The sequence below is a fragment of the Anabrus simplex genome, chromosome 13 (assembly GCF_040414725.1).
Source record: "Anabrus simplex isolate iqAnaSimp1 chromosome 13, ASM4041472v1, whole genome shotgun sequence".
In the NCBI taxonomy this organism is placed as follows: Eukaryota; Metazoa; Arthropoda; class Insecta; order Orthoptera; family Tettigoniidae; genus Anabrus; species Anabrus simplex.
Window position 1 is genome coordinate 82,694,582 of NC_090277.1, and position 19,402 is coordinate 82,713,983.

The 19,402-nt window shown below is 38.2% G+C and overlaps 1 protein-coding gene across 4 annotated transcripts in view; it reads right to left on the reverse strand.

Moving 5' to 3' along the window:
• Positions 1-3,363: 3,363 nt before the first annotated feature.
• Positions 3,364-19,402, reverse strand: part of milt (trafficking kinesin-binding protein milt) — a 461,657-nt gene continuing 445,618 nt past the window's right edge. For all 4 annotated transcript variants that reach the window (XM_067156966.2, XM_067156969.2, XM_067156968.2 and 1 more), the window contains 2 exons: positions 16,241-16,353; positions 3,364-12,916 (listed from right to left, as the gene is read on the reverse strand). In XM_067156966.2, the coding sequence (XP_067013067.1) occupies positions 12,449-12,916; positions 16,241-16,353 (581 nt within the window). In that variant the 3' untranslated portion in view covers positions 3,364-12,448. The remainder of the gene's footprint in view (positions 12,917-16,240; positions 16,354-19,402) is intronic.

Here is a 19,402-nt window from a genome sequence, read left to right on the forward strand (position 1 = left end):
TTTGTTTCTTTCCAAAACTGTACCCTTATATACAGAGATTTATTTACAAGTTTTTCAATGCACTTTTAGCACACGAATTTGTTTCAGTCACTATCAAATTTACAACTTAATTCGTTAGAAACAGTTCAATCGCACTCATGGCTGGTAATAACCCAACCCTTGCACCAGGATTCCCCGTAAATGGAATTATATTAGGTCACACACTATCCCCAGCCTTACAATTTTTCACATGAATGTATGTTCAACATCTCCTACCATCGCCTTAGCTTCTGACGTAATATCTTCTTCACTTTCACCAGAAATACCAAGTTCATAATCCGAAGAATCAATAGAATCATTATCACTACTATCAGAAATACTACTGTCACTTAGAGATTCATCTTCGATGCAGTTCCTTATTTTGTCTTCAGGCAAACATCTCGTCCGTTTCACGCTCGCAATTTCTGTATACCTCATCAGGTAGCCAGAGATTGTATATGTAAAGTAGACAATATAAGACATGGCAGAGAATTCATGGATACAGCTGGAAACCCTCCCGCCACCTGTTGAGAATGCTGGGAAACATTTTCCAATAAATTACTGGGCGATCACAAAATGAAACTATATTCTCGGGTGGTCATGTTGTGGGCAAGTGTGCGCCATCCGAGAATTTCTCGGGCGTGCCACGGAAGAGGTTAATCATTATTCACTTTTCTGCCACTGTTCGAGATGGAACGTTTTTCTAAAACGAAGTGGTGTTTTATCAATGTGAAGATCGTGCATGCACGTACTGCATACTTTGCATTCGATGATTAAGAAAAGGATTGTAATTTTTAGGAATAAATAAAGAATATATTCTCATACTTTATAATATTTTATTTACCTAAAATTCGTAGCTCATATCCCTAGGATGTTTTCAACATTGAGTTGATTGCCTGAATAGCTAGAACTGTGGATTTTAAAAAATATATTTTGAATCTTAATGGTACTGTAATCATTGTCTGTAGTAAGTGCATACAATCCTCAATATTTCCTGCGAGTTTAAAGTCAAAATATTCAAAATTGTAAATTATGTGGTGCTTTAAATAGGGACTTGCAAAATACTACTAATCAGTTTGGCATTTTTGGCACATTTTCAGCACGAGAGCATGGCGCTATGAGGGTTATTGGTCACAGCCTGGCAGGGGGCTAGGTACGCCAATGAGTCGTCATCATTATTTCCCTTTATCCAGCTGTAGCCGGGTAGGGGCAAATATGGTTCTTCTCCACTTTCTTCGATCTTACCACTCCTCCTCCAACACTGTGTCCCAGTCCAGGTTTCTTTCTCTAATAATGCGTTGGATTGTGTCTTTCCATCTCAATCATGGTCGTCCACGGCCTCTCCTTCCTTGCATTTGCATTTCCATCACCTTTTCTGGCATTCTTTCGTCACTCATTCGCTTTATGTGCTGAAACTATCTTACTCAGCTCTTCTCTATTCTATCATTCATTTTTTCCACTCCAATTTCTTCCCGAATTTTCTCATTCCTTATTTAGTCTCTTCTACTCTTCTGTATCATACTCCGTAAGAACTTCATTTCGGCTGCCTGTATTCGACTCTCATCCTTCTAATTAATTGAAGGAACAAGAATCCACCTGATCGATACTTTCACTTTTATTTAGCCTTACGCTATTTCAATAGACATTAGATTAAAAGTTCAGAACATGTTTCAAATGCATTGCACTCATCATCAGCTGCTTACATTTGGCAAAAGTAAAATTAGCTAAGAACAGTCTCACAATTTTCTTAAAACCTTGAAAGCGATTGTTAGTTAAACTATGACTTATTATTAAAAATCTTAATGTTAAAAACACTGATGGACTAAAATATAGTTCACTATAAGTCTTGTGAATTTTCCATAAGTTCGTTGATTACTGAAGAACTTGTATGCACTATGTGAAGTATTTCTGTTGAGCTATTGGTAAAAAGTTTCCTTAAGAAGGCATCCGGTGTTTTCACGTCTCTTATCTCCTGTTGGGTGGAGAGGTGTGGCTTGTTTCGAATATGAAGTTTGCTATTTGTAGTTTGAATTGAAAAAAGTTGGATCGTCTCTATCACGACCTGTAACCGGCAGGAAAAATGCGGCTATTACTTGGAGTTTGAAAAACGTAACGGATAATAAGTCTTTGAGTGTTGGAAAGTATGGAAGTATGAACTTACCCTTGTCCTGAGTGTTTGTTTAACTTCCCGAGCTACAGGAGTGGGTTTAATCCGGCTGCCTTCAACCTTGTATTGTAACTGTGTCCTGTAGTTTGTGAGTTAGCCTGGTTAGGAGAGAGGGGAAATGCGGACGTGTCGTCATTTGCTATATCGGGCGGGGAGGAGGTTTCTGCTTCTGACGTGTCGGCCTTGTGATTCCTTGAAGTGTGCGCTGGGCGGTTACAGGTCGTGATACAGACGATCCAACTTTTTTCAATTTTAACTACAAATAGCAAACTTCATATTCGAAACAAGCCACACCTCTCCACCCAACAGGAGATAAGAGACGTGAAAACACCGGATGCCTTCTTAAGGAAACTTTTTACCAATAGCTCAACAGAAATACTTCACATAGTGCATACAAGTTCTTCAGTAATCAACGAACTTATGGAAAATTCACAAGACTTCTAGTGAACTATATTTTAGTCCATCAGTGTTTTTAACATTAAGATTTTTAAATAATAAGTCATAGTTCAACTAACAATCGCCTTCAATGCATCCCCCCCTCTACCCCTCCACCCCCCTACATCCATTCACACATGCACTACTAACACTTGTTTTTAAGGTTTTAAGAAAACTATGAGACTGTTCTTAGCTAATTTTACTTTTGCCAAATGTAAGCAGCTGATGATGAATGCAATGCATTTGAAACATGTTCTGAACTTTTAATCTAATGTCTATTGAAATAGCCTAAGGCTAAATAAAAGTGAAAGTATCGATCAGGTGGATTCTTGTTCCTTCAATTAATTAATTAGATCATATAGTCGATACGGATATGAAGTGGATAGTATGTAACACCTCATCCTTCTTTGTCATTGTCCAAGTTTCTGCTCTGTAAGAAGGAAAGGTCAGATTAGACTTGCAGACAAGCCCCTAGAAGTACTGGAAACGTTCAAATACCGGGGGAGTGAATTAACGGAGAATGTTCGACTGGATGCTGAGATTAGTAAGAGGATTCAAGCGGGAAGTTGTTTCTATCACTGTGTAGGAAACATGTTATGGGACAAAGATGTGCCAATGGAAGCAAAGGAAACTATACACAAGATGTATTACGTACCCAGAACAACTTACGCCAATGAGTAAACACTACAAAATGCAAAGGAAGGAGCAGCAAAGGTTTGAAATAACATTTTTTTAAACAATAGTTTACTACGCTTCATTTATTTATATAAATACAGTAGTAATATAACAGCACCGAACTTATGATATACAATATCAACACAAAATACTGGTCGGCCACATCACAGTGCTAACACGGTAGGAGAACTGTTTACCATGGTAGCAAATGAACAACATGATATGTAATGTCCAGTCTATTTCATAGTTGTCTCAGAACTTAACGTAGTGGAATCTTGTTGACCCAGAAAGCATCGTATTCAGTCAGAAATGTTGGTTATGACTAACCACTTTACCTATAACAGATTACTTTCGAGATGACGGAAATTAAAGAATCTTGGTACTATTTTAGGTATAATTAGAGTAGTGATTATTCCTGAGGATGACGGAGATTTTAAAGAGGAAGATTATTGGTTCTACATCCCTCAACTAGTTTTATGGTTTTAAGAAACATCGTGATGCTGCACTTTTGTCCAGCAAGAGTTTTTTCACGTGCCAGCAGTAAATCTACTGTCACAAGACTGCCATATCTGAGCACCTTTAAATACTACCAGACTGAGTTTGTTCCATCTGAACCTCTCAGCCCACACGTCATCTTTCATGTTTGATTCTACCTCTTTTCCAAGCCCAACACTGCTATATAGACAAACAGAAGTGTATGGTCTACCATCAAGAGTTCAGCCATCAGAGGCTAACAGCTGATACAGTTTGCCACAATATGAATCTTCGGCAGCAAAACTTCAGAGTTACATCATTTTGCAAAGGTTATGGGCACTTCTCATTAAAGATAAACTCATTATGTTAGTACTATCTTCCATTAAGCACCATTGCAAAACTAAATAAAATGTTGCAAACAGCATCAAACATAATCGAACTGCCATATTCAAGAATAGGCCCCATAAAATTTTGGCTTCAAATAATTAGAGTGCACATATTATAGATGGCAGGGTATACACCATACTTCTGTGCACCTGAATCATACTAACATATTTTCACCACACACAATTCGTGTATTCAGCATGAAATAAATAAAAGTCAAATGCTAAAAATTGGCACCAAGGTTGTTATTGCACACAGAGAAACTCTGGGATAAAGAAAATTTGAAGAAAGTATAATATTCTAAATAAACATCAATTATTGGGAAATGTACAAACAAGAAATGTTGCCATTACCATCCATGATGACAACGACATGAAGCATCGCATCAATGATGGCTAGATAAAATGGCAAACAGAGCGCGGATGCAGAAAGAAACCACAAGGAGAAGGTATACAATACAGTCACAACATTTATTCCGTATTGACAGTGAATCCTAGTGTTGAATAAAATAGAGTAGAAGTAATACTGTTCAATACTTATAAACAGAATACATTGACATTTATTACTAGTACATGTTCGTTCCAATGAGGGACATCCTTAGCTGTAAGAAGATTGACTACAAAAAGTTCAAAAATTTAAAAGATGCACAATAAATAGTTAGTTAAAATGAATATATGACATGCCCTTACTGAAAGAACACTGCAGTTCAAAATGTGTCTGATTTATTTTGAAGCAAAGATGTTGTCTGCAGATGACATAGTGAAATGAAATGGCGTATGTGTTTTAGTGCTGGGAGTGTCCGAGACCACGTTTGGCTCGCCAGGTTAGGCAATGTGTCTGTCGTGATGACGAAGAACACACAAACACCTAGCCCCCGTGCCAGAGGAATTAACCAATTGGGTAAAAATTCCCGACCCTGCCAGGAATTGAACCCAAGACCCCTGTGACCAAAGGCCATCACGCTAACAATTTAGCCATGGAACTGGACAGATGATATAGTGATCTGAGGAGTCAACAATACAGAAGTGCATCCAACTAGACTCTTTAAATAACATTATTGAGAAATATGGTCCGAAAATCAGTGCGGAGAAGAGCAAAACAGTGGTGATGACAAGATGAGAAAGAGAAGGAAAAGGAATCTTTAGTATCAGAGGGCAAAGCCTTCAAATATTTGAGAAGTGAAATAATGCAAGATGTACGGTTGGATAAGATGATCAGCAGAAGAGGAAAATATGTTCAACCAAAATGTATGGAACAGAGAAGCTCCTAAGAAATATAAAGAGATAATGTGTACTATACGTATGCATCAGAGACTGGGACATTGACAGTAAGCGAGATAAGGCCAAAGATAAGAAGTTCCTGAGAGTATGGTAAAAAAAGACAAGGAGACAAAGTAAGAAATGTTGAGATCGTAAAAGAAATAGGAGTAGAAAAACTGAGTGATAGGATGGAGAAAAATAAATTGAGATGGTTTGGACATGTTATGAGGATGGAGGAGGGAAGGATGCCAAAACAAGTATTGGAGGCTAAGAGGCAGGCCCAGAGCAAGATGGATAGACTTTGTCAAGAACAGTAGAAGAAACAGAAGACTGGACTGGAATAGAATTACTGAATAGGAGTGGTGGAAGGAGAGGCAACGATAGGAACGAAACATGTACTGTTAATAAGTAAGTGTATTCCATTTATATGTACTGAACAGTATTGAAATGGTGGATTTCTACTGTACTTCATTCAACACAGTCGTCAGACCTTCCCTCAAGTATGGCAAGGCAGAAGCAGAACGATCAGCAAATGCACATCACAGAGATTTGAATGCCGCCGTGGTCAGTGGATATTATTCTGACCGACAATAATTGTCCTGTGCAGAAAGCCCTTGCCATCGCAGAAGCAAGGAGAGGCCGAAGAGACCCACGACCAATGTGGTGGCTAACAGCTTGAACCACCTTGAGGAAGAAAGGTATCTCAGTGGACTAAATACAAATGAAGATCAGAAAAGCCAACCCTGAGTGATACCTAGGAGTGCCCACAGTTCAGGTACATACATGGCCAGAGGAAAGAACAGACAAGAAATAATGTTTCCAGGCTTGGCTTGGGAGAAGAAAAAAAACTATGCTATTACATAAAGGGAAGGACAATTCTGAATGTGTGGTAACATGTGAAATTAGAGTTGTTAAGTCTAAAATAATATTTTACATGAAACTTTCATAAAATGCAACGTAAGTTTTGAAATATTAATTACACAATTTTGTCTTCCTAAAATAAAGTTGTATTGTTATTCACATACATAGGCCTACAAAACCTCTTTACATTTTGTAAATAACAACAATCAGAATTGATCAAAAAGCATTACTTTAAAACGAATTACAACTATATCACAGTAAAAGGCAAAACTGCTCAGAAGTAATATTTATAAAACGCATCTTCTTAAAATCTGGATCATACCAACACTTCATTTGCTAACATACTAAACAATGTCACCAGTATCTCAAGGAAAAGAAAATCAAACTCATCCCAGTCTATTTCTGACTCCTTATTTACAGTTCATTCGTTCTCTATTATGTACAAATCGTCGATCATAAAGTATGATACCGAAATCTGGAAGCCTGCATTGTGACATCAATGCTTTACAATTCTAAGTGATCAGTGTACAATACAGTAAATCTTCATTTTAAGATCCTTCAACATAAGAAATTCTCATTTCTCAGGAACGATTTCAAAAATTCCCAGTGGAATTAGAATACGAAATCCCAGTGTAACGTGTGAATGTCTCTCAGAGAAAGGGAGTCTAAATTTGACAGGTAGCCACACTGTGATGACAGGCAAGGTTTTGTCATTCATTTCTGAAGTCTTTGAGAAACACATGACAACTCGTAGAAGGTTACATTGATGGAGATGTGGAAGTACTTTCATTACTTCGGAGAGTTGAGAAACCACACGAATGCTATCTTTGTCGGCAACTCTGAAATTAAGTGCCAGATTTTTGAAGATTTGTGCAACAGTACCGAGAGGGACAGCGCTTCTTGTATGCAGATGGATTTAAAAAACCAAACTGAATTACTTGTCATAAGAACCTTGATCACAATGAAGGAAAAAAGAACAGATCTAAAGAATTCACAGATGAAAACTATGTCCTAACTTGGTATACAAAAATGTCAGGCTAGAGACATAATAATAATAATAATAATAATAATAATAATAATAATCATCATCATCATCATCATCATCCTATGGCCTCAGCTACCATATTCAGACATTTTAATATGACGTCATCTGGCTGCCAGTTAGTCAATTCTGACATTCCATTTTACCCTAAGACTACTAGTTGGCAAAGGAAACAGAATCTTTCTTGGACATCTGTGGCTGAATTTTAATTCATTTTCATGGATAAACACCAAATGTGTAACCAGAGATCTTTTACATGCCGACATCGTACAACACGGAGTGTCGAATGGACTTTTGCCCACCCTTTACCTCTGTCAGGTTTGAACCCGCTATCTTGGGACTGGGAGGTAGAAGTCAACACTCAACCTCTAATCCAGAAAGGAAGAACCATTAATGTGTATAAATATGTCAGACCAAATAAAAAAGTGAGCAGTGGACATTTTGAGTTTTACCTACATCCTTCTTCATGATTTGAAGAAATTTCCACAATTAAGAGAAAAAAAGTATGTTCCCTAGAAATTCCTTAAAAAGGAAATTTACTGCATGTCCATCCAGATGCAAGACACCCAAGAATATAGCTTCTGCTCAAGCATCTTGCCACGCTAATAACTTCAATTCAGTTTGGCAGGCGATTGGACGCACCTGCCAACAAGCATTGATGTCACAATTTATCCCTACGTATCGCTTAGTCAAATTTTAAACCTGAACGTTTGGTCTTTGTTATAAAAACAAACCCAACATTTGGAGCTAAATACTCAATCTTCAGAAAAGACTGGCAAAAGCTCACGAAGATATTGGGAGTTTGTTAGTACCAGTCATCACAATGACATAATTAACTGCCTACATGAATAAAAACACATTTCAAACATAAGGATGACAGATAAAAAGCCCTGTGAAGAGTAAGCACCATAATGTTACAAATCAACTGTAAAAATTGCACATTGCTCAAGAACCTATGTTAATGGATATGCTACACAAACAAAACACAGGGATGCCGACATTACACGGTCACATAATACTGATCGTATTAAATAATACGACATGATCTAGAGTCAAAAAGTTTTGGAAAGCAGATAACACACACAACTACGTAAATTTAAAAAATCATAGAAAAAAATAGACTTGAAATTTTTCAAATTTTATTACGCAGGTTGTTTTATAATTCAGGCAACGGTGTTATATCGTCTAAATATGGGGCAGCGAAGTAAGGCCTTTATTACACTGGAAACCTGTGGCACATGCTACCGAATTTCATCAAAAGATCTTATCTGTGGGCAGGGGTGGCTAGGTACAAGTGTCAGACACAGATGTAAGAAAAGTGGAACATCAGTCAAACATGAAAATTGCAGTTCTCCATTATAGAAATGCCCATTAGGCATCAAGCAGAACTACAAAAAGCTGTGGATGAACAGTTGCTCACTGGATGACCTTTCCTCATGATAACGCAACATCCCTCGCAAGACTTAAAAAAACATCCTCCCTATTTACCAGATCTCAGTCCATAACTGAAGAAAATGTTGCGTGGGGTGCATTTTATCATCGTAAAGGCATATCACTAACAAGTGTTACATGCTGAAACAAGCAAGACTGCTGATGGTATTCATTGCATTCCCCATCATTGGCAATGATGTATTAATGCCCTGGAGTATTATTCTCGAGGACGTTGGCTGTTTGTACATAATGAAGTACAACACTCCATTCTACGCCTGAAGCTGTCAATTGCTGTTGGATACTGTATTCCGACCCCATTTGATGCTAACGCATATTGCCTTGGCCTTGCTGTACACAAAGTGAATTTCTGATGTCGCAGTGTTATTGGACGATACGACACAAGTGAAACAACCCTCGTATCTGCAAACAAAATATTCAAAAATATACTCTTGTAATCAGAATCACACATTAATCTAAACTGAAATATTCTTGTGTGTGCATTATTTTTTTAAATGAATAAACAAAATTTATATTCGTATATTTTTAGCCTAAAACAGGATGTCCGACACTGAAGTATTTTCCAGTAAAATGATTCAATGCCCTCTTAAATAAGGACAATTCATTCTTTTTAAATAATTAGCATTTGTACATTTAAACTCAGTCCCAAAACTCACACCATTTGGGGAAATAAAACTATAGCTTTAGAACAGCAGTCACATTAAACAACATCAAAATATCCAAATATAGAACAAAATTTCAGAAATACAATTTACACACATATATACATACATACAATACCACGCACACGTAAACAAAAATTATCACAAAAACGGATCGCAAGGGACAGCAGAAATCTAAAAACATCTTAGTTTTGAACTGTAAATTGGTAAAATACTAAGTTGGCATCCCTGTTCTTAGCCCAATTAATATAAAGTTAACTGACTTCTTTACACTATATACAAATTAGCTACACCCTGTAACTACCAATAATAAATACATCGTAAACCACTAACCCAAACAGCGAGCTGACTCGTCATGATGTCCATGTTGTGCTGATCGCTAGTTCACACTGATCTCCGAGATCCACAACAACAAAAGTCTGTCAAAGAACTATTAAAGAATGCTGCAACACTTTCACAACCTCCTCCTCCTCTATACAATTCGTCCGGAATGATACCACCAATTGGTATGACGTACAATAGGTCATTCTCATCAATCCCCAAACTAATTTTTTTCAACAGCACATTTTTTTGGTAAATATTGCAATATATTACTAATTTATCAATTTGGAGATGGCTGCTATGATTGTTGAGAATAAATAAGAGTGGGAATTCACAGATATTTTCAACTTCAAATAAAGGCTGATAATATGTAAGTTCATCAACCATTAATATAAGTAGTAAAAGTGAAATACTACTCAAGTCATGAACAAATTAGATTTGTTTTCCCTGACAAACCACTTCCGTCAGTATCACACATCAAATTTTAAACATTTAATATTATCTGTCACTTAATCACTAATATTTTTGCAAATAAAATGGTAGCAAAATTAAGACAGAACATACACAAAGCTATATGAAGTTTAGAAAGAGCAAAACACCCTCTAAATTCTCCAACAATTTCTAGGAATCATACATATAAACTGTATGTAGTTGATTATCCAAATTATACACCAGCGAAAGAGATGAGATACTAGATGTGTTTACACAAACTTAATGTTTAATGACAAAATAGATCCTGATTGAGAAACATCCATCCACTGCTATAACTGCACCATATAATCAAAAAAGAGATCAAACAATACAGCACCTTGAGAATATTCAGCGATTCATAACACAGAATAAAAATGTGAGTTTCAACTAAATAACTTTTGTGCTAGTAAATCTTTGTGTCAATCTGTCCAACAACAAAGAACATTATTATGCAGAAAACCTCAATCAAAATTCCCTGATCATAGCTGGTCATCTCCAAAAAGCTTGATGCGTACACAGACGAGCCTACAAATAACAACCAAGAAGAAACCCAGGCCAAGAAACAGTCCTTATTGAGCGACTGCTACCAACAACTTATTGAAGTCAAAAATTCCTCCCCACCTTATGTCTCGTTGCAATGCACCCTTGAATAAAGGAGTTTGCTACAAGAACTGCATAACCCTGATTAGGAGTCTCTTAATTTCCTGTATCAATGACGTCCTCTTATTTCTGCATTGAAAATTTCAACATTTGACCATTAATTTAGAAATCAGAATGGAATGCTATAGCTGCTTATCATTTTAAGGGTTATTCCACACAGCTGGCAATTTCAGTGGTGACCAAGACAAGAGAATTTACAGTACTCGACCGTTAGTAAATTATTACACAAAGTAGATTGGAATAATTTTTATTCAATTTTTTCAAATATTTAATTAAACTAACGTTCGTAAATTATTAATTGAATTTGGAAGGAACAATCTTGTTTCACTTAGTTCAAATATTTAAATATTTGAACACTTAGTTAATTTCTAAGACTAATCAACTGGAGAGGGGGGGAATGTTTGCTTAGAATGATTATTTTAATTCTTAAACATCTATGCAAGAACCTGTTAACTCCCCCTACTTCTAATTCATTAGTGTCTTTTTAGAATGAAAAGAGAATACGACAATTAATTTGTATCAATATCTTGTCTGTTACTCCACGTTTGTTACTAATTTGAGAGCTTGGTATCGGAAACCTTTAAGCGTCAAAATCTATATTTCATGTTTATTGGAGAGAACCCTCAATGACTGACCATCATTAATCGCGGAGTCATAATTTGCAGACTTGACTGTGCACTTTAAAACCAAATTAATTTTTCACCATAAATTAATAATAATATTGAAATAATTTATAAAAATTACATTTTACATCATTGACTACTCCTTAAAAACGATAAGGATCATGTCAAGAGACACCACATAATGCTTACAAAACTGGTATACAAACATGTTACTCAAAATACATCTTTGTACAGCACGCCATAAAATATTTCAAAAGAAACGGGAGAGTAAAGTTCTTTCTATTCTCGATACAACAATTGGAAAGTCAATAGGCCTGGATCATGTATCGTAATCAATTCCTCAAACAAGTGCAAGAAGTGAAAGAGGAACAGTTAAAAAAATACCACAAAAGTTCTACAAATTTAAACATATTTCCATCAAACTAAATGCAAAGAGAACTACACAGAATCATTTGCAGAGGAATTGTATATGTTTAGTTGTGGTTTCAGCCCACCCTCCTCGCACCCCGCGTAGCTCAGCTCTTGCTTGAACTAAAAGTTAAACATCAGCCTCTATTTCCCTCATACGAGAAAAAAAAAAAAAACATCAGCCATGTTGCCATCATCCACTTGGTGCAACTAGAGACATTCACTTAACACAAACATAGAACTAGATAAGCTAAAAACTTCCTAACATATTATGGTAACAGTTTTCATTAAAAGTCAGGTCCATCACTACATATCTTAAACCTTGAGACAGAAGAACAATACTAACTGGAAATGCTAGACAATAATCTATGGAATGACTAACCTCCTTTAGATAAAAGAAAATGTCCCAGCTCACAAAGGGGTGTGACAACATAGGAAATGAACGATGCAAGTCAGCCGGCAATTAAACAAAATTCTACGCTTAGGAAAACACATCATACAGTGTGACTAGTGTTAGCGCTGGCCGCGGGGTGGCCCCGTTAGAGGAGTCCGCCCTTCCGCCCGAAAAGCACCGAGCTGACGGTGCCCAGCACCGGCGGAGCGCCCAGATCGGTCCGTGGGCCGTTCTTAGGAGGTACCGAACTAGATACCGTCCCCAGGTCGGGACGCACCACGCCGTTGGGACGGCGTTGATGGCTCGGAAGTTGGTTGAGGGCACCGCTCCCGGGACGACCGGGCACGCCGAACTCTCGAGGGGTGGTAATCGGCGTCGACGACGACTTTTTCGGCGTGGGAGGCAGGCCGGAGGAAGGAGACGGGCTCACACCCGTGGAAGAGATGGTGTTCTTGAGGCTCGTCAGCTGAGCCATGGGGCTCTTCAATGTCCGTCGGGAGTAAAGAGCACCTTGTAACGTCAAAGGAGAGATGCTGGAAGAAGCTGTTGTGGACATGATCGTCTCTAGCCCAATGCGTTCCAGCTTCTCCACGATACGTATGCCAGTCAGAGCCTGAAATGAAGACATTCTTGGAATGAGAAAATGTTAGAAACTGACAAAAGAAACACAAATACTGAAAAAAGATCAAGAGATGAGGACAAAGAAGATTTTAAAAAAGCAGCCTCCTTCCATTTCTACCATTTTGTCTTTCTCCTGTTATGTTTTCACGTTTGCCGTTATCTCTCCTCTACCTATTACTCCTCCTTTCTACACTGACCTGTCATTAGCAAGTCACATACAAGGTGTCTCATATAAACTACGAGCAAATTGCAATATGGGAGACACACGCATAGTTCTTGACCTTGCAAGCAGCCTGCACGTGTTTGATCCAGCAAGCACAAGTCGCCAGTCTGAATCTCAGCTGTTAACATGGTGAGACAGTTATCTTTGCAACACTGTATTTTTGTATGTAAAGTTCTCTTTTCATCTTACTCAAGTTATGAATGTTCCCCTTCAAGCTACATACAAACCATTACCCAACAAGGCATAATTTATAAATCAAGTGGCTAGACTACAGAGATGGGGAATGCCAACTCTCAGATCAACGACATAGTTCGGTACCAGCTGCAGCAGTTTTAAATGTGTCGTTTGATTTCAATTTTGCATGTGTTGTCGGACTTCATCAATGTTTTAGACTTTGGTTGTAAATTGACACATACTAGATTGTTTTGTTTTTTTTTGTTTTTTTTAATTATTGGTTGTACGTGGAGCAAAAACTTGGACAATGACAAAGAAGGATGAGAGTCGAATGCAGGCAGCCGAAATGAAGTTCTTGAGGAGTATGATACGGAAGAGTAGAAGAGAGAAAATAAGGATTGAGAAAATCTGGGAAGAAATTGGAGTGGAAAAAATGAATGATAGAATAGAGAAGAGCCTACTAAGATGGTTTTGGCACATAAAGCGAATGAGTGATGAAAGAATGCCATAAAAAGGTGATAGAATTGCATATGCAAGGAAGGAGAGGCTGCGGACGACCACGATTGAGATGGAAGGACACAATCCAATGCAGTATTAGAGAAAGAAACCTGGACTGGGACACTGTGTTGGAGGAGGAGTGGTGGAAAGACCGAGGAAAAGGGAGAGGAACCATATTTGCCCCTACCCGGCTACAGCTGGATAATGGGAAATGATGATGATGATGATGATCTTAGCATATGTTTTCCAATTGGATCGTGGTTGAAGATGACCCAATGTATGTGGGGTCTAAACCAATGCCAATTATATAGGACACTATATTAAGCTAATGGTATTGAATAGGTAGACCCTTCTCTACCCTTTGATATTGATCGTGTGAACAGTCTTAACTCTTGCTATTGGTGAGCAGAAAATCCTAATGGTATTTATGAAGTCCCTCATTAAGATAGGAAGATTGGTGTTTGGTGTGCTGTTAGTGCAAGACAAGAGTAAATGCAGAGAGGTACCAAGATGACATTTTGACAAAGGAAGAAAAGTGGCATGGGTGATTTCAACAAGATCCACTCCCAGCTCATACAGCAGAAGATTCCTTCTCACAATCTCGGAAGTGATCAGTGCTGGTCTATTTCCCCCTCGTTCTCCAGATCTAACAGTGAACGATTTTTATTTGTGGGGTAAACTGAAAGAAAAAGTGTACTAAACAAATCCTCACACATTGAAAGAACTGAAAGAAAACATTATGAACAAAATCAGAAACATTACAGTGGCAGAACTTGCTCACATCAGCCAGAATGTGGTTACCAGATACAATGGGAGGATGACACTTCCAGCGTCTTTTATAAGGTAAGATTTCATATGAGATTGTATACATGCTTAAAGCAGGGCGAGGCTGAGGCAGCTGCCGTAGCGCAGAGTACACAACCGTGCGTCCGGTCTCCGTTTATATGAGACCCCCTGCATAAAGAGATAGGAACAAGGAAAGGAACAGAAAATAAATTTAAAAAACTAACCCCATGGCACCAGAAGGGTCTTGGCCTACAATGCGACCGCTGCTTAGCCCAAAAGCCTGCAGATTACGAGGCGTCGTGCAGTCAACATGATGAATTCTCTTGGCCGTTAACACAAAATAGGATGATCATAATGGCAGAGAAGAGGTAGCGACAGAAAGATGAGCGAAGGGCAAACATGAAAACACAAATGGACAAGGACAATCTCCACGTGTTCATACACTGCCGTCCTCAAATAGACAGGCTCTCTCCTCATCAATTCCAATTTTCCTTCATCCGTCTGTTCTCAGCCCCCAACGAGCTGATTCCTGTTTCCCAGCTTCTGACAGATCTATGTGGGAAGCGCAGAATGAGAAAACAGCTGGATAAATATAGGACAAGGGAAGAAGCATAAGGTATAGAAGAATAGAGGAGATAAAATATTATGAACAAACATAAAAGGATCCCAACAGGATCTTCTTTCCAATACTGATCTGTCCTGTATGGTGTTTGTTCCTCTCCATTACATATAAGACCCTATTCTTATTGTGTGTTTGTCTTCTCCTCTTTTCCTCTCTTCATCCAGCTTTCTTCTTATGTCCACATTTCCTACATCATGAGTGATTATCTGTCAAGATGGCACCTCGATGACTGTTGATGCCCACCCTCCTAATGAGGTTGAGAAGTAAAAAAACAAGCTCGTTGGGGGCTTCGGAGGAAATTGATATGGACAGGGTAAGCAGGCGACACTGGTGAAATAGACGATAGAGAGGCCTCAAATGTAGGACACTTTGCCACTTGACTAACTTTGTCTCATCTTTAAGATCCTTAATAAAAAAAATTCCAGCTCTACAATACTAGTAGTTGTTTATTTTTCTAGACAACATAAATATGTTAATTCAGGACAGTTTTGTCCACATGATGGCCACCATCAGCTGAAAGGCAAAAGACAAGTTAAAATACAAGGATATTATTAACACATTTAAAAGAATAAAAATATTATTTGATTGGCAAATACGGCAAGTAAAATGCAACATTTCGTCAAGAGAATGTCAAGTGAGAATGTTTACAACTGTAAAACAGTGATGAAGTGCACCATTTTTTGAACCAGAATTATTGGCTTGAGTATTGTTAGTACACACAAAGTTTTGTCGAAAATATGGCTGTTGAAGAGACTGTTGATATGTTGAACTCAAAAAACAGTACAATTCTTTTTAATTAGTCCAGTTACAACATGATTTCTAGGAGCAACGTTTGTTTAAAAAGCGCACAGACCGGAAGTCACTACTTTAAATACCGGTAATATATCTTGTACCATTCTTCTGCAATAAACATGAGTTTGTGTGGCAAAAAGAAATCCACCAAGAATTAATTTATGCACTCCGTTATACCACAAAAAGTCGAGTTGCACAACTCTGATATGTTTGAAACTTACCTTTCTCTCTGACCGAGATAGCGTCATTTTGCTCCTCTTTGTGCTGCGGGACTTGCGGTCGGCTTCTCCAGAGAACGTACGGCGGAGGAGGTCAGCACCAGTGCTTAAGAAACCTGTGCAACAAGAATTAAAAACCAGAATTAATAATCACCTCGCATCATCAGCAAATGTGTTTCAGCACATGTCTTGAATGTGCTAGTTATTGGTACTTCAGAATATTCTTAAAAATAGTACAACGTTTACAATTATGCTATCAGTGTATAGAATACAGAATTTACGTTCTTGTAATGCATTTCTCAGTTTACCCATTTCTACAGTTCACAAGTATAAGGGAAATCTTCACATCATTATACACTTGCATACAGTTACATAGGATTTTCCCTTGTATACTATACAGACTGTAGAGGAGACATTTCAACTGTACAGACGGCAGCGCATCGGCCTCTCACCGCTGGGTTCCATGGTTCAAATCCTTGTCATTCCATGTGAGATTTGTGCTGGACAGGTTTTTTCTCCGGGTACTCCGGTTTTCCCTGTAATCTTTAATTCCAGCAACGCTCTCCAATATCATTCCATCTGTTAATCATTAATCACTGCCGCAGAGGAAGTGCGGCACGCTTCGGCAGTCAGCACAGTTCCTATCCTTGCCGCTAGATGGGGCCTTCATTCACTCCATTCCTGACCCGGTCGAATGACTGGAAACAGGCTGTGGATTTTCATTTTCATATATGGTCACACACTATAATTCTCATTTGCTTCAGAAATTAATTCTATTGTATTCCCTTTCTGAAAACTTAGCTGTGGAGTAGTCGCTAAGGAGTATCAGGTGAACATTATGGGCTGATTGCAGAAAATGTGTATAGACGATGTCCACGGTTAAACAATGCCAAAGTATGGCTACTGCATTGCAGAGACGTTATTTATCACTTAGACACTGTCTAAAACCGATGCTCAACCGGCCATGTTTAAACACTGCCGAGAACATTGTTTAACCTCAAATGAGATGAGTGAAGCACAATCAGAGGTTATGTACCATGAAACATGTAATTTGTATTATCATGTTGAGATGATTCCGGGAAGAAAGATTAGTCTGACGGCCTCTCTGTGGGTTGTCCACTGCAAAATCGCAGCAATGCATTTGAAATGTACGGGGAGGTAGAGCTTAAAATAAGATCTTGCTTTTCAAGAGACTTGTTTCTCGAGACGGACAAAGGGACAGTCCAGTAACTGTCACCTTGAATACAATTCTTGGCAACCTATATATTTTATTATACATGGGGTGATTTCCATGGAATTATAGGTCACTGACTAAATACATGTCAGAATTCCTTGTCCCAATCATTTGAGGGCTGTCAGATACATCAACCGGAAGGAATTCACTTATATTTACTGCCAAGTAAGCACACATAATAGTGAAAACTAAAAAGTAGGTTGTATGTGGTTTTTATATATATAATCGTTGTGCTAATTCATATAAGTTTTTGGCAACTATGAGGTAGGAAAAGGCAAGTGGTGATTATTGTTTAAAGAGGGGGACTGGGGAAGAAGAGCCGTGGCCATAATAACAGCCCTAGTATTTGCCTACCGAGCTCGATAGCTGCAGTCGCTTAAGTGCGGCCAGTATCCAGTATTCGGGAGATAGTAGGTTCGAACCCCACTGTCGGCAGCCCTGAAAATGGTTTTCCGTGGTTTCCCATTTTCACACCAGGCAAATGCTGGGGCTGTACCTTAATTAAGGCCACGGCCGCTTCCTTCCCACTCCTAGCCCTTTCCAGTCCCATCGTCGCCGTAAGACCTATCTGTGTCGGTGCGACGTAAAGCAACTAGCAAAAAAAAAAAAAAAAAAAAAGTATTTGCCTGGTGAAAAATAATAGGGAAACTACAAAAAACAATCTTCAGGGCTGCCGATGATGCGTTTCGAACCTTCGATCTCCAGAATGTAAGATACATCTATATAGCATGTGCAACACATTCGGTTACACTTTGCTATCGTTTCATCTTCGCTTCATCGAAGCTATTTACGAGTAGATTACACTTACCATAACAATGCTATAATCAAAGCTACACTTCCCTGTACGGTGGCGTGTTGTTTTAGTGTCAATAATATTATGAGATTTAATATCCACCAAAAGAGATATTCTTACCTGTGGGCAAGTCATGCTCATGCTTAGTCATATTTGAGTAAAGTGTAGGAAGGCAAACAGCTGACTCGCGTTCGGCGCGCACACCAACAAATTTCATTGGTTGCGACAGCAAAGAGTTGCATAAAAGATACTTCTATCTCCATTTTCAAACCAATACTGTAACTTTAAATGATGTCTAGTTAAACATTTGCTGAACACTGTTTATGCAATGGAAGATCATGCTCGATTTAGACGCTGTCTAAGGCTTAAAACTAGTCATCATTTCTGCAATGGGCCCTATGATTTCAACATCTTAACTGACCTCAATTAATACGATTTGCAATAAAAATTTACTTACAAGACATGCAGTGCCAAAAACAAGTACTGATATTCATTTGTAACTTTTTCTCTCCCCCATTCTCCTACGTCTATCCAGTTTCCTGTTTATCCTACACTTCCCAAATGAAGACTGAAGATGTCAATGAGTGTTGATGCCTGCCCTCCTCATGAAGCTGGGAAGCAGAAAGAAGCTTGTTGGGGGCTGAGAAGAGATGGAGGTAGAAGAACAGACTGACAAGGGGAGAGCCTGTCTATGTGAGGACAGCAGTGCATGATGATGTCAAGACCGTCCTTATCATTTCATATTTTCACATCTGTCCTTGCCTCTGCCTGCTACATTCATCTGTCATTACGTTGCAATTTAAGAATCTCATAATTGGTCTGTTTATATTTATTTATTTATTTATTTATTTATTTATTTATTTATTTATTTATTTATTTATTTAAGATCAACAACAACATAACACCAAATTACAAAGATCCGAGATATGTACAATAGTTATTAATCTAACATATAAAATATACTAACAAAGGACACAAATACACACAATAAAATAACGGTACAGTCCTTCGAAGGTCAATCAAATATAAACAGGATGTTTGTTCCTGAACATCAGCAGTTGGTAGGACTGGCTCTGCGCTTCTCCTATGCTTAGGTAGGATTGTTACGAGTGGGGAGAGTGTGCTGTTAGATATTTCC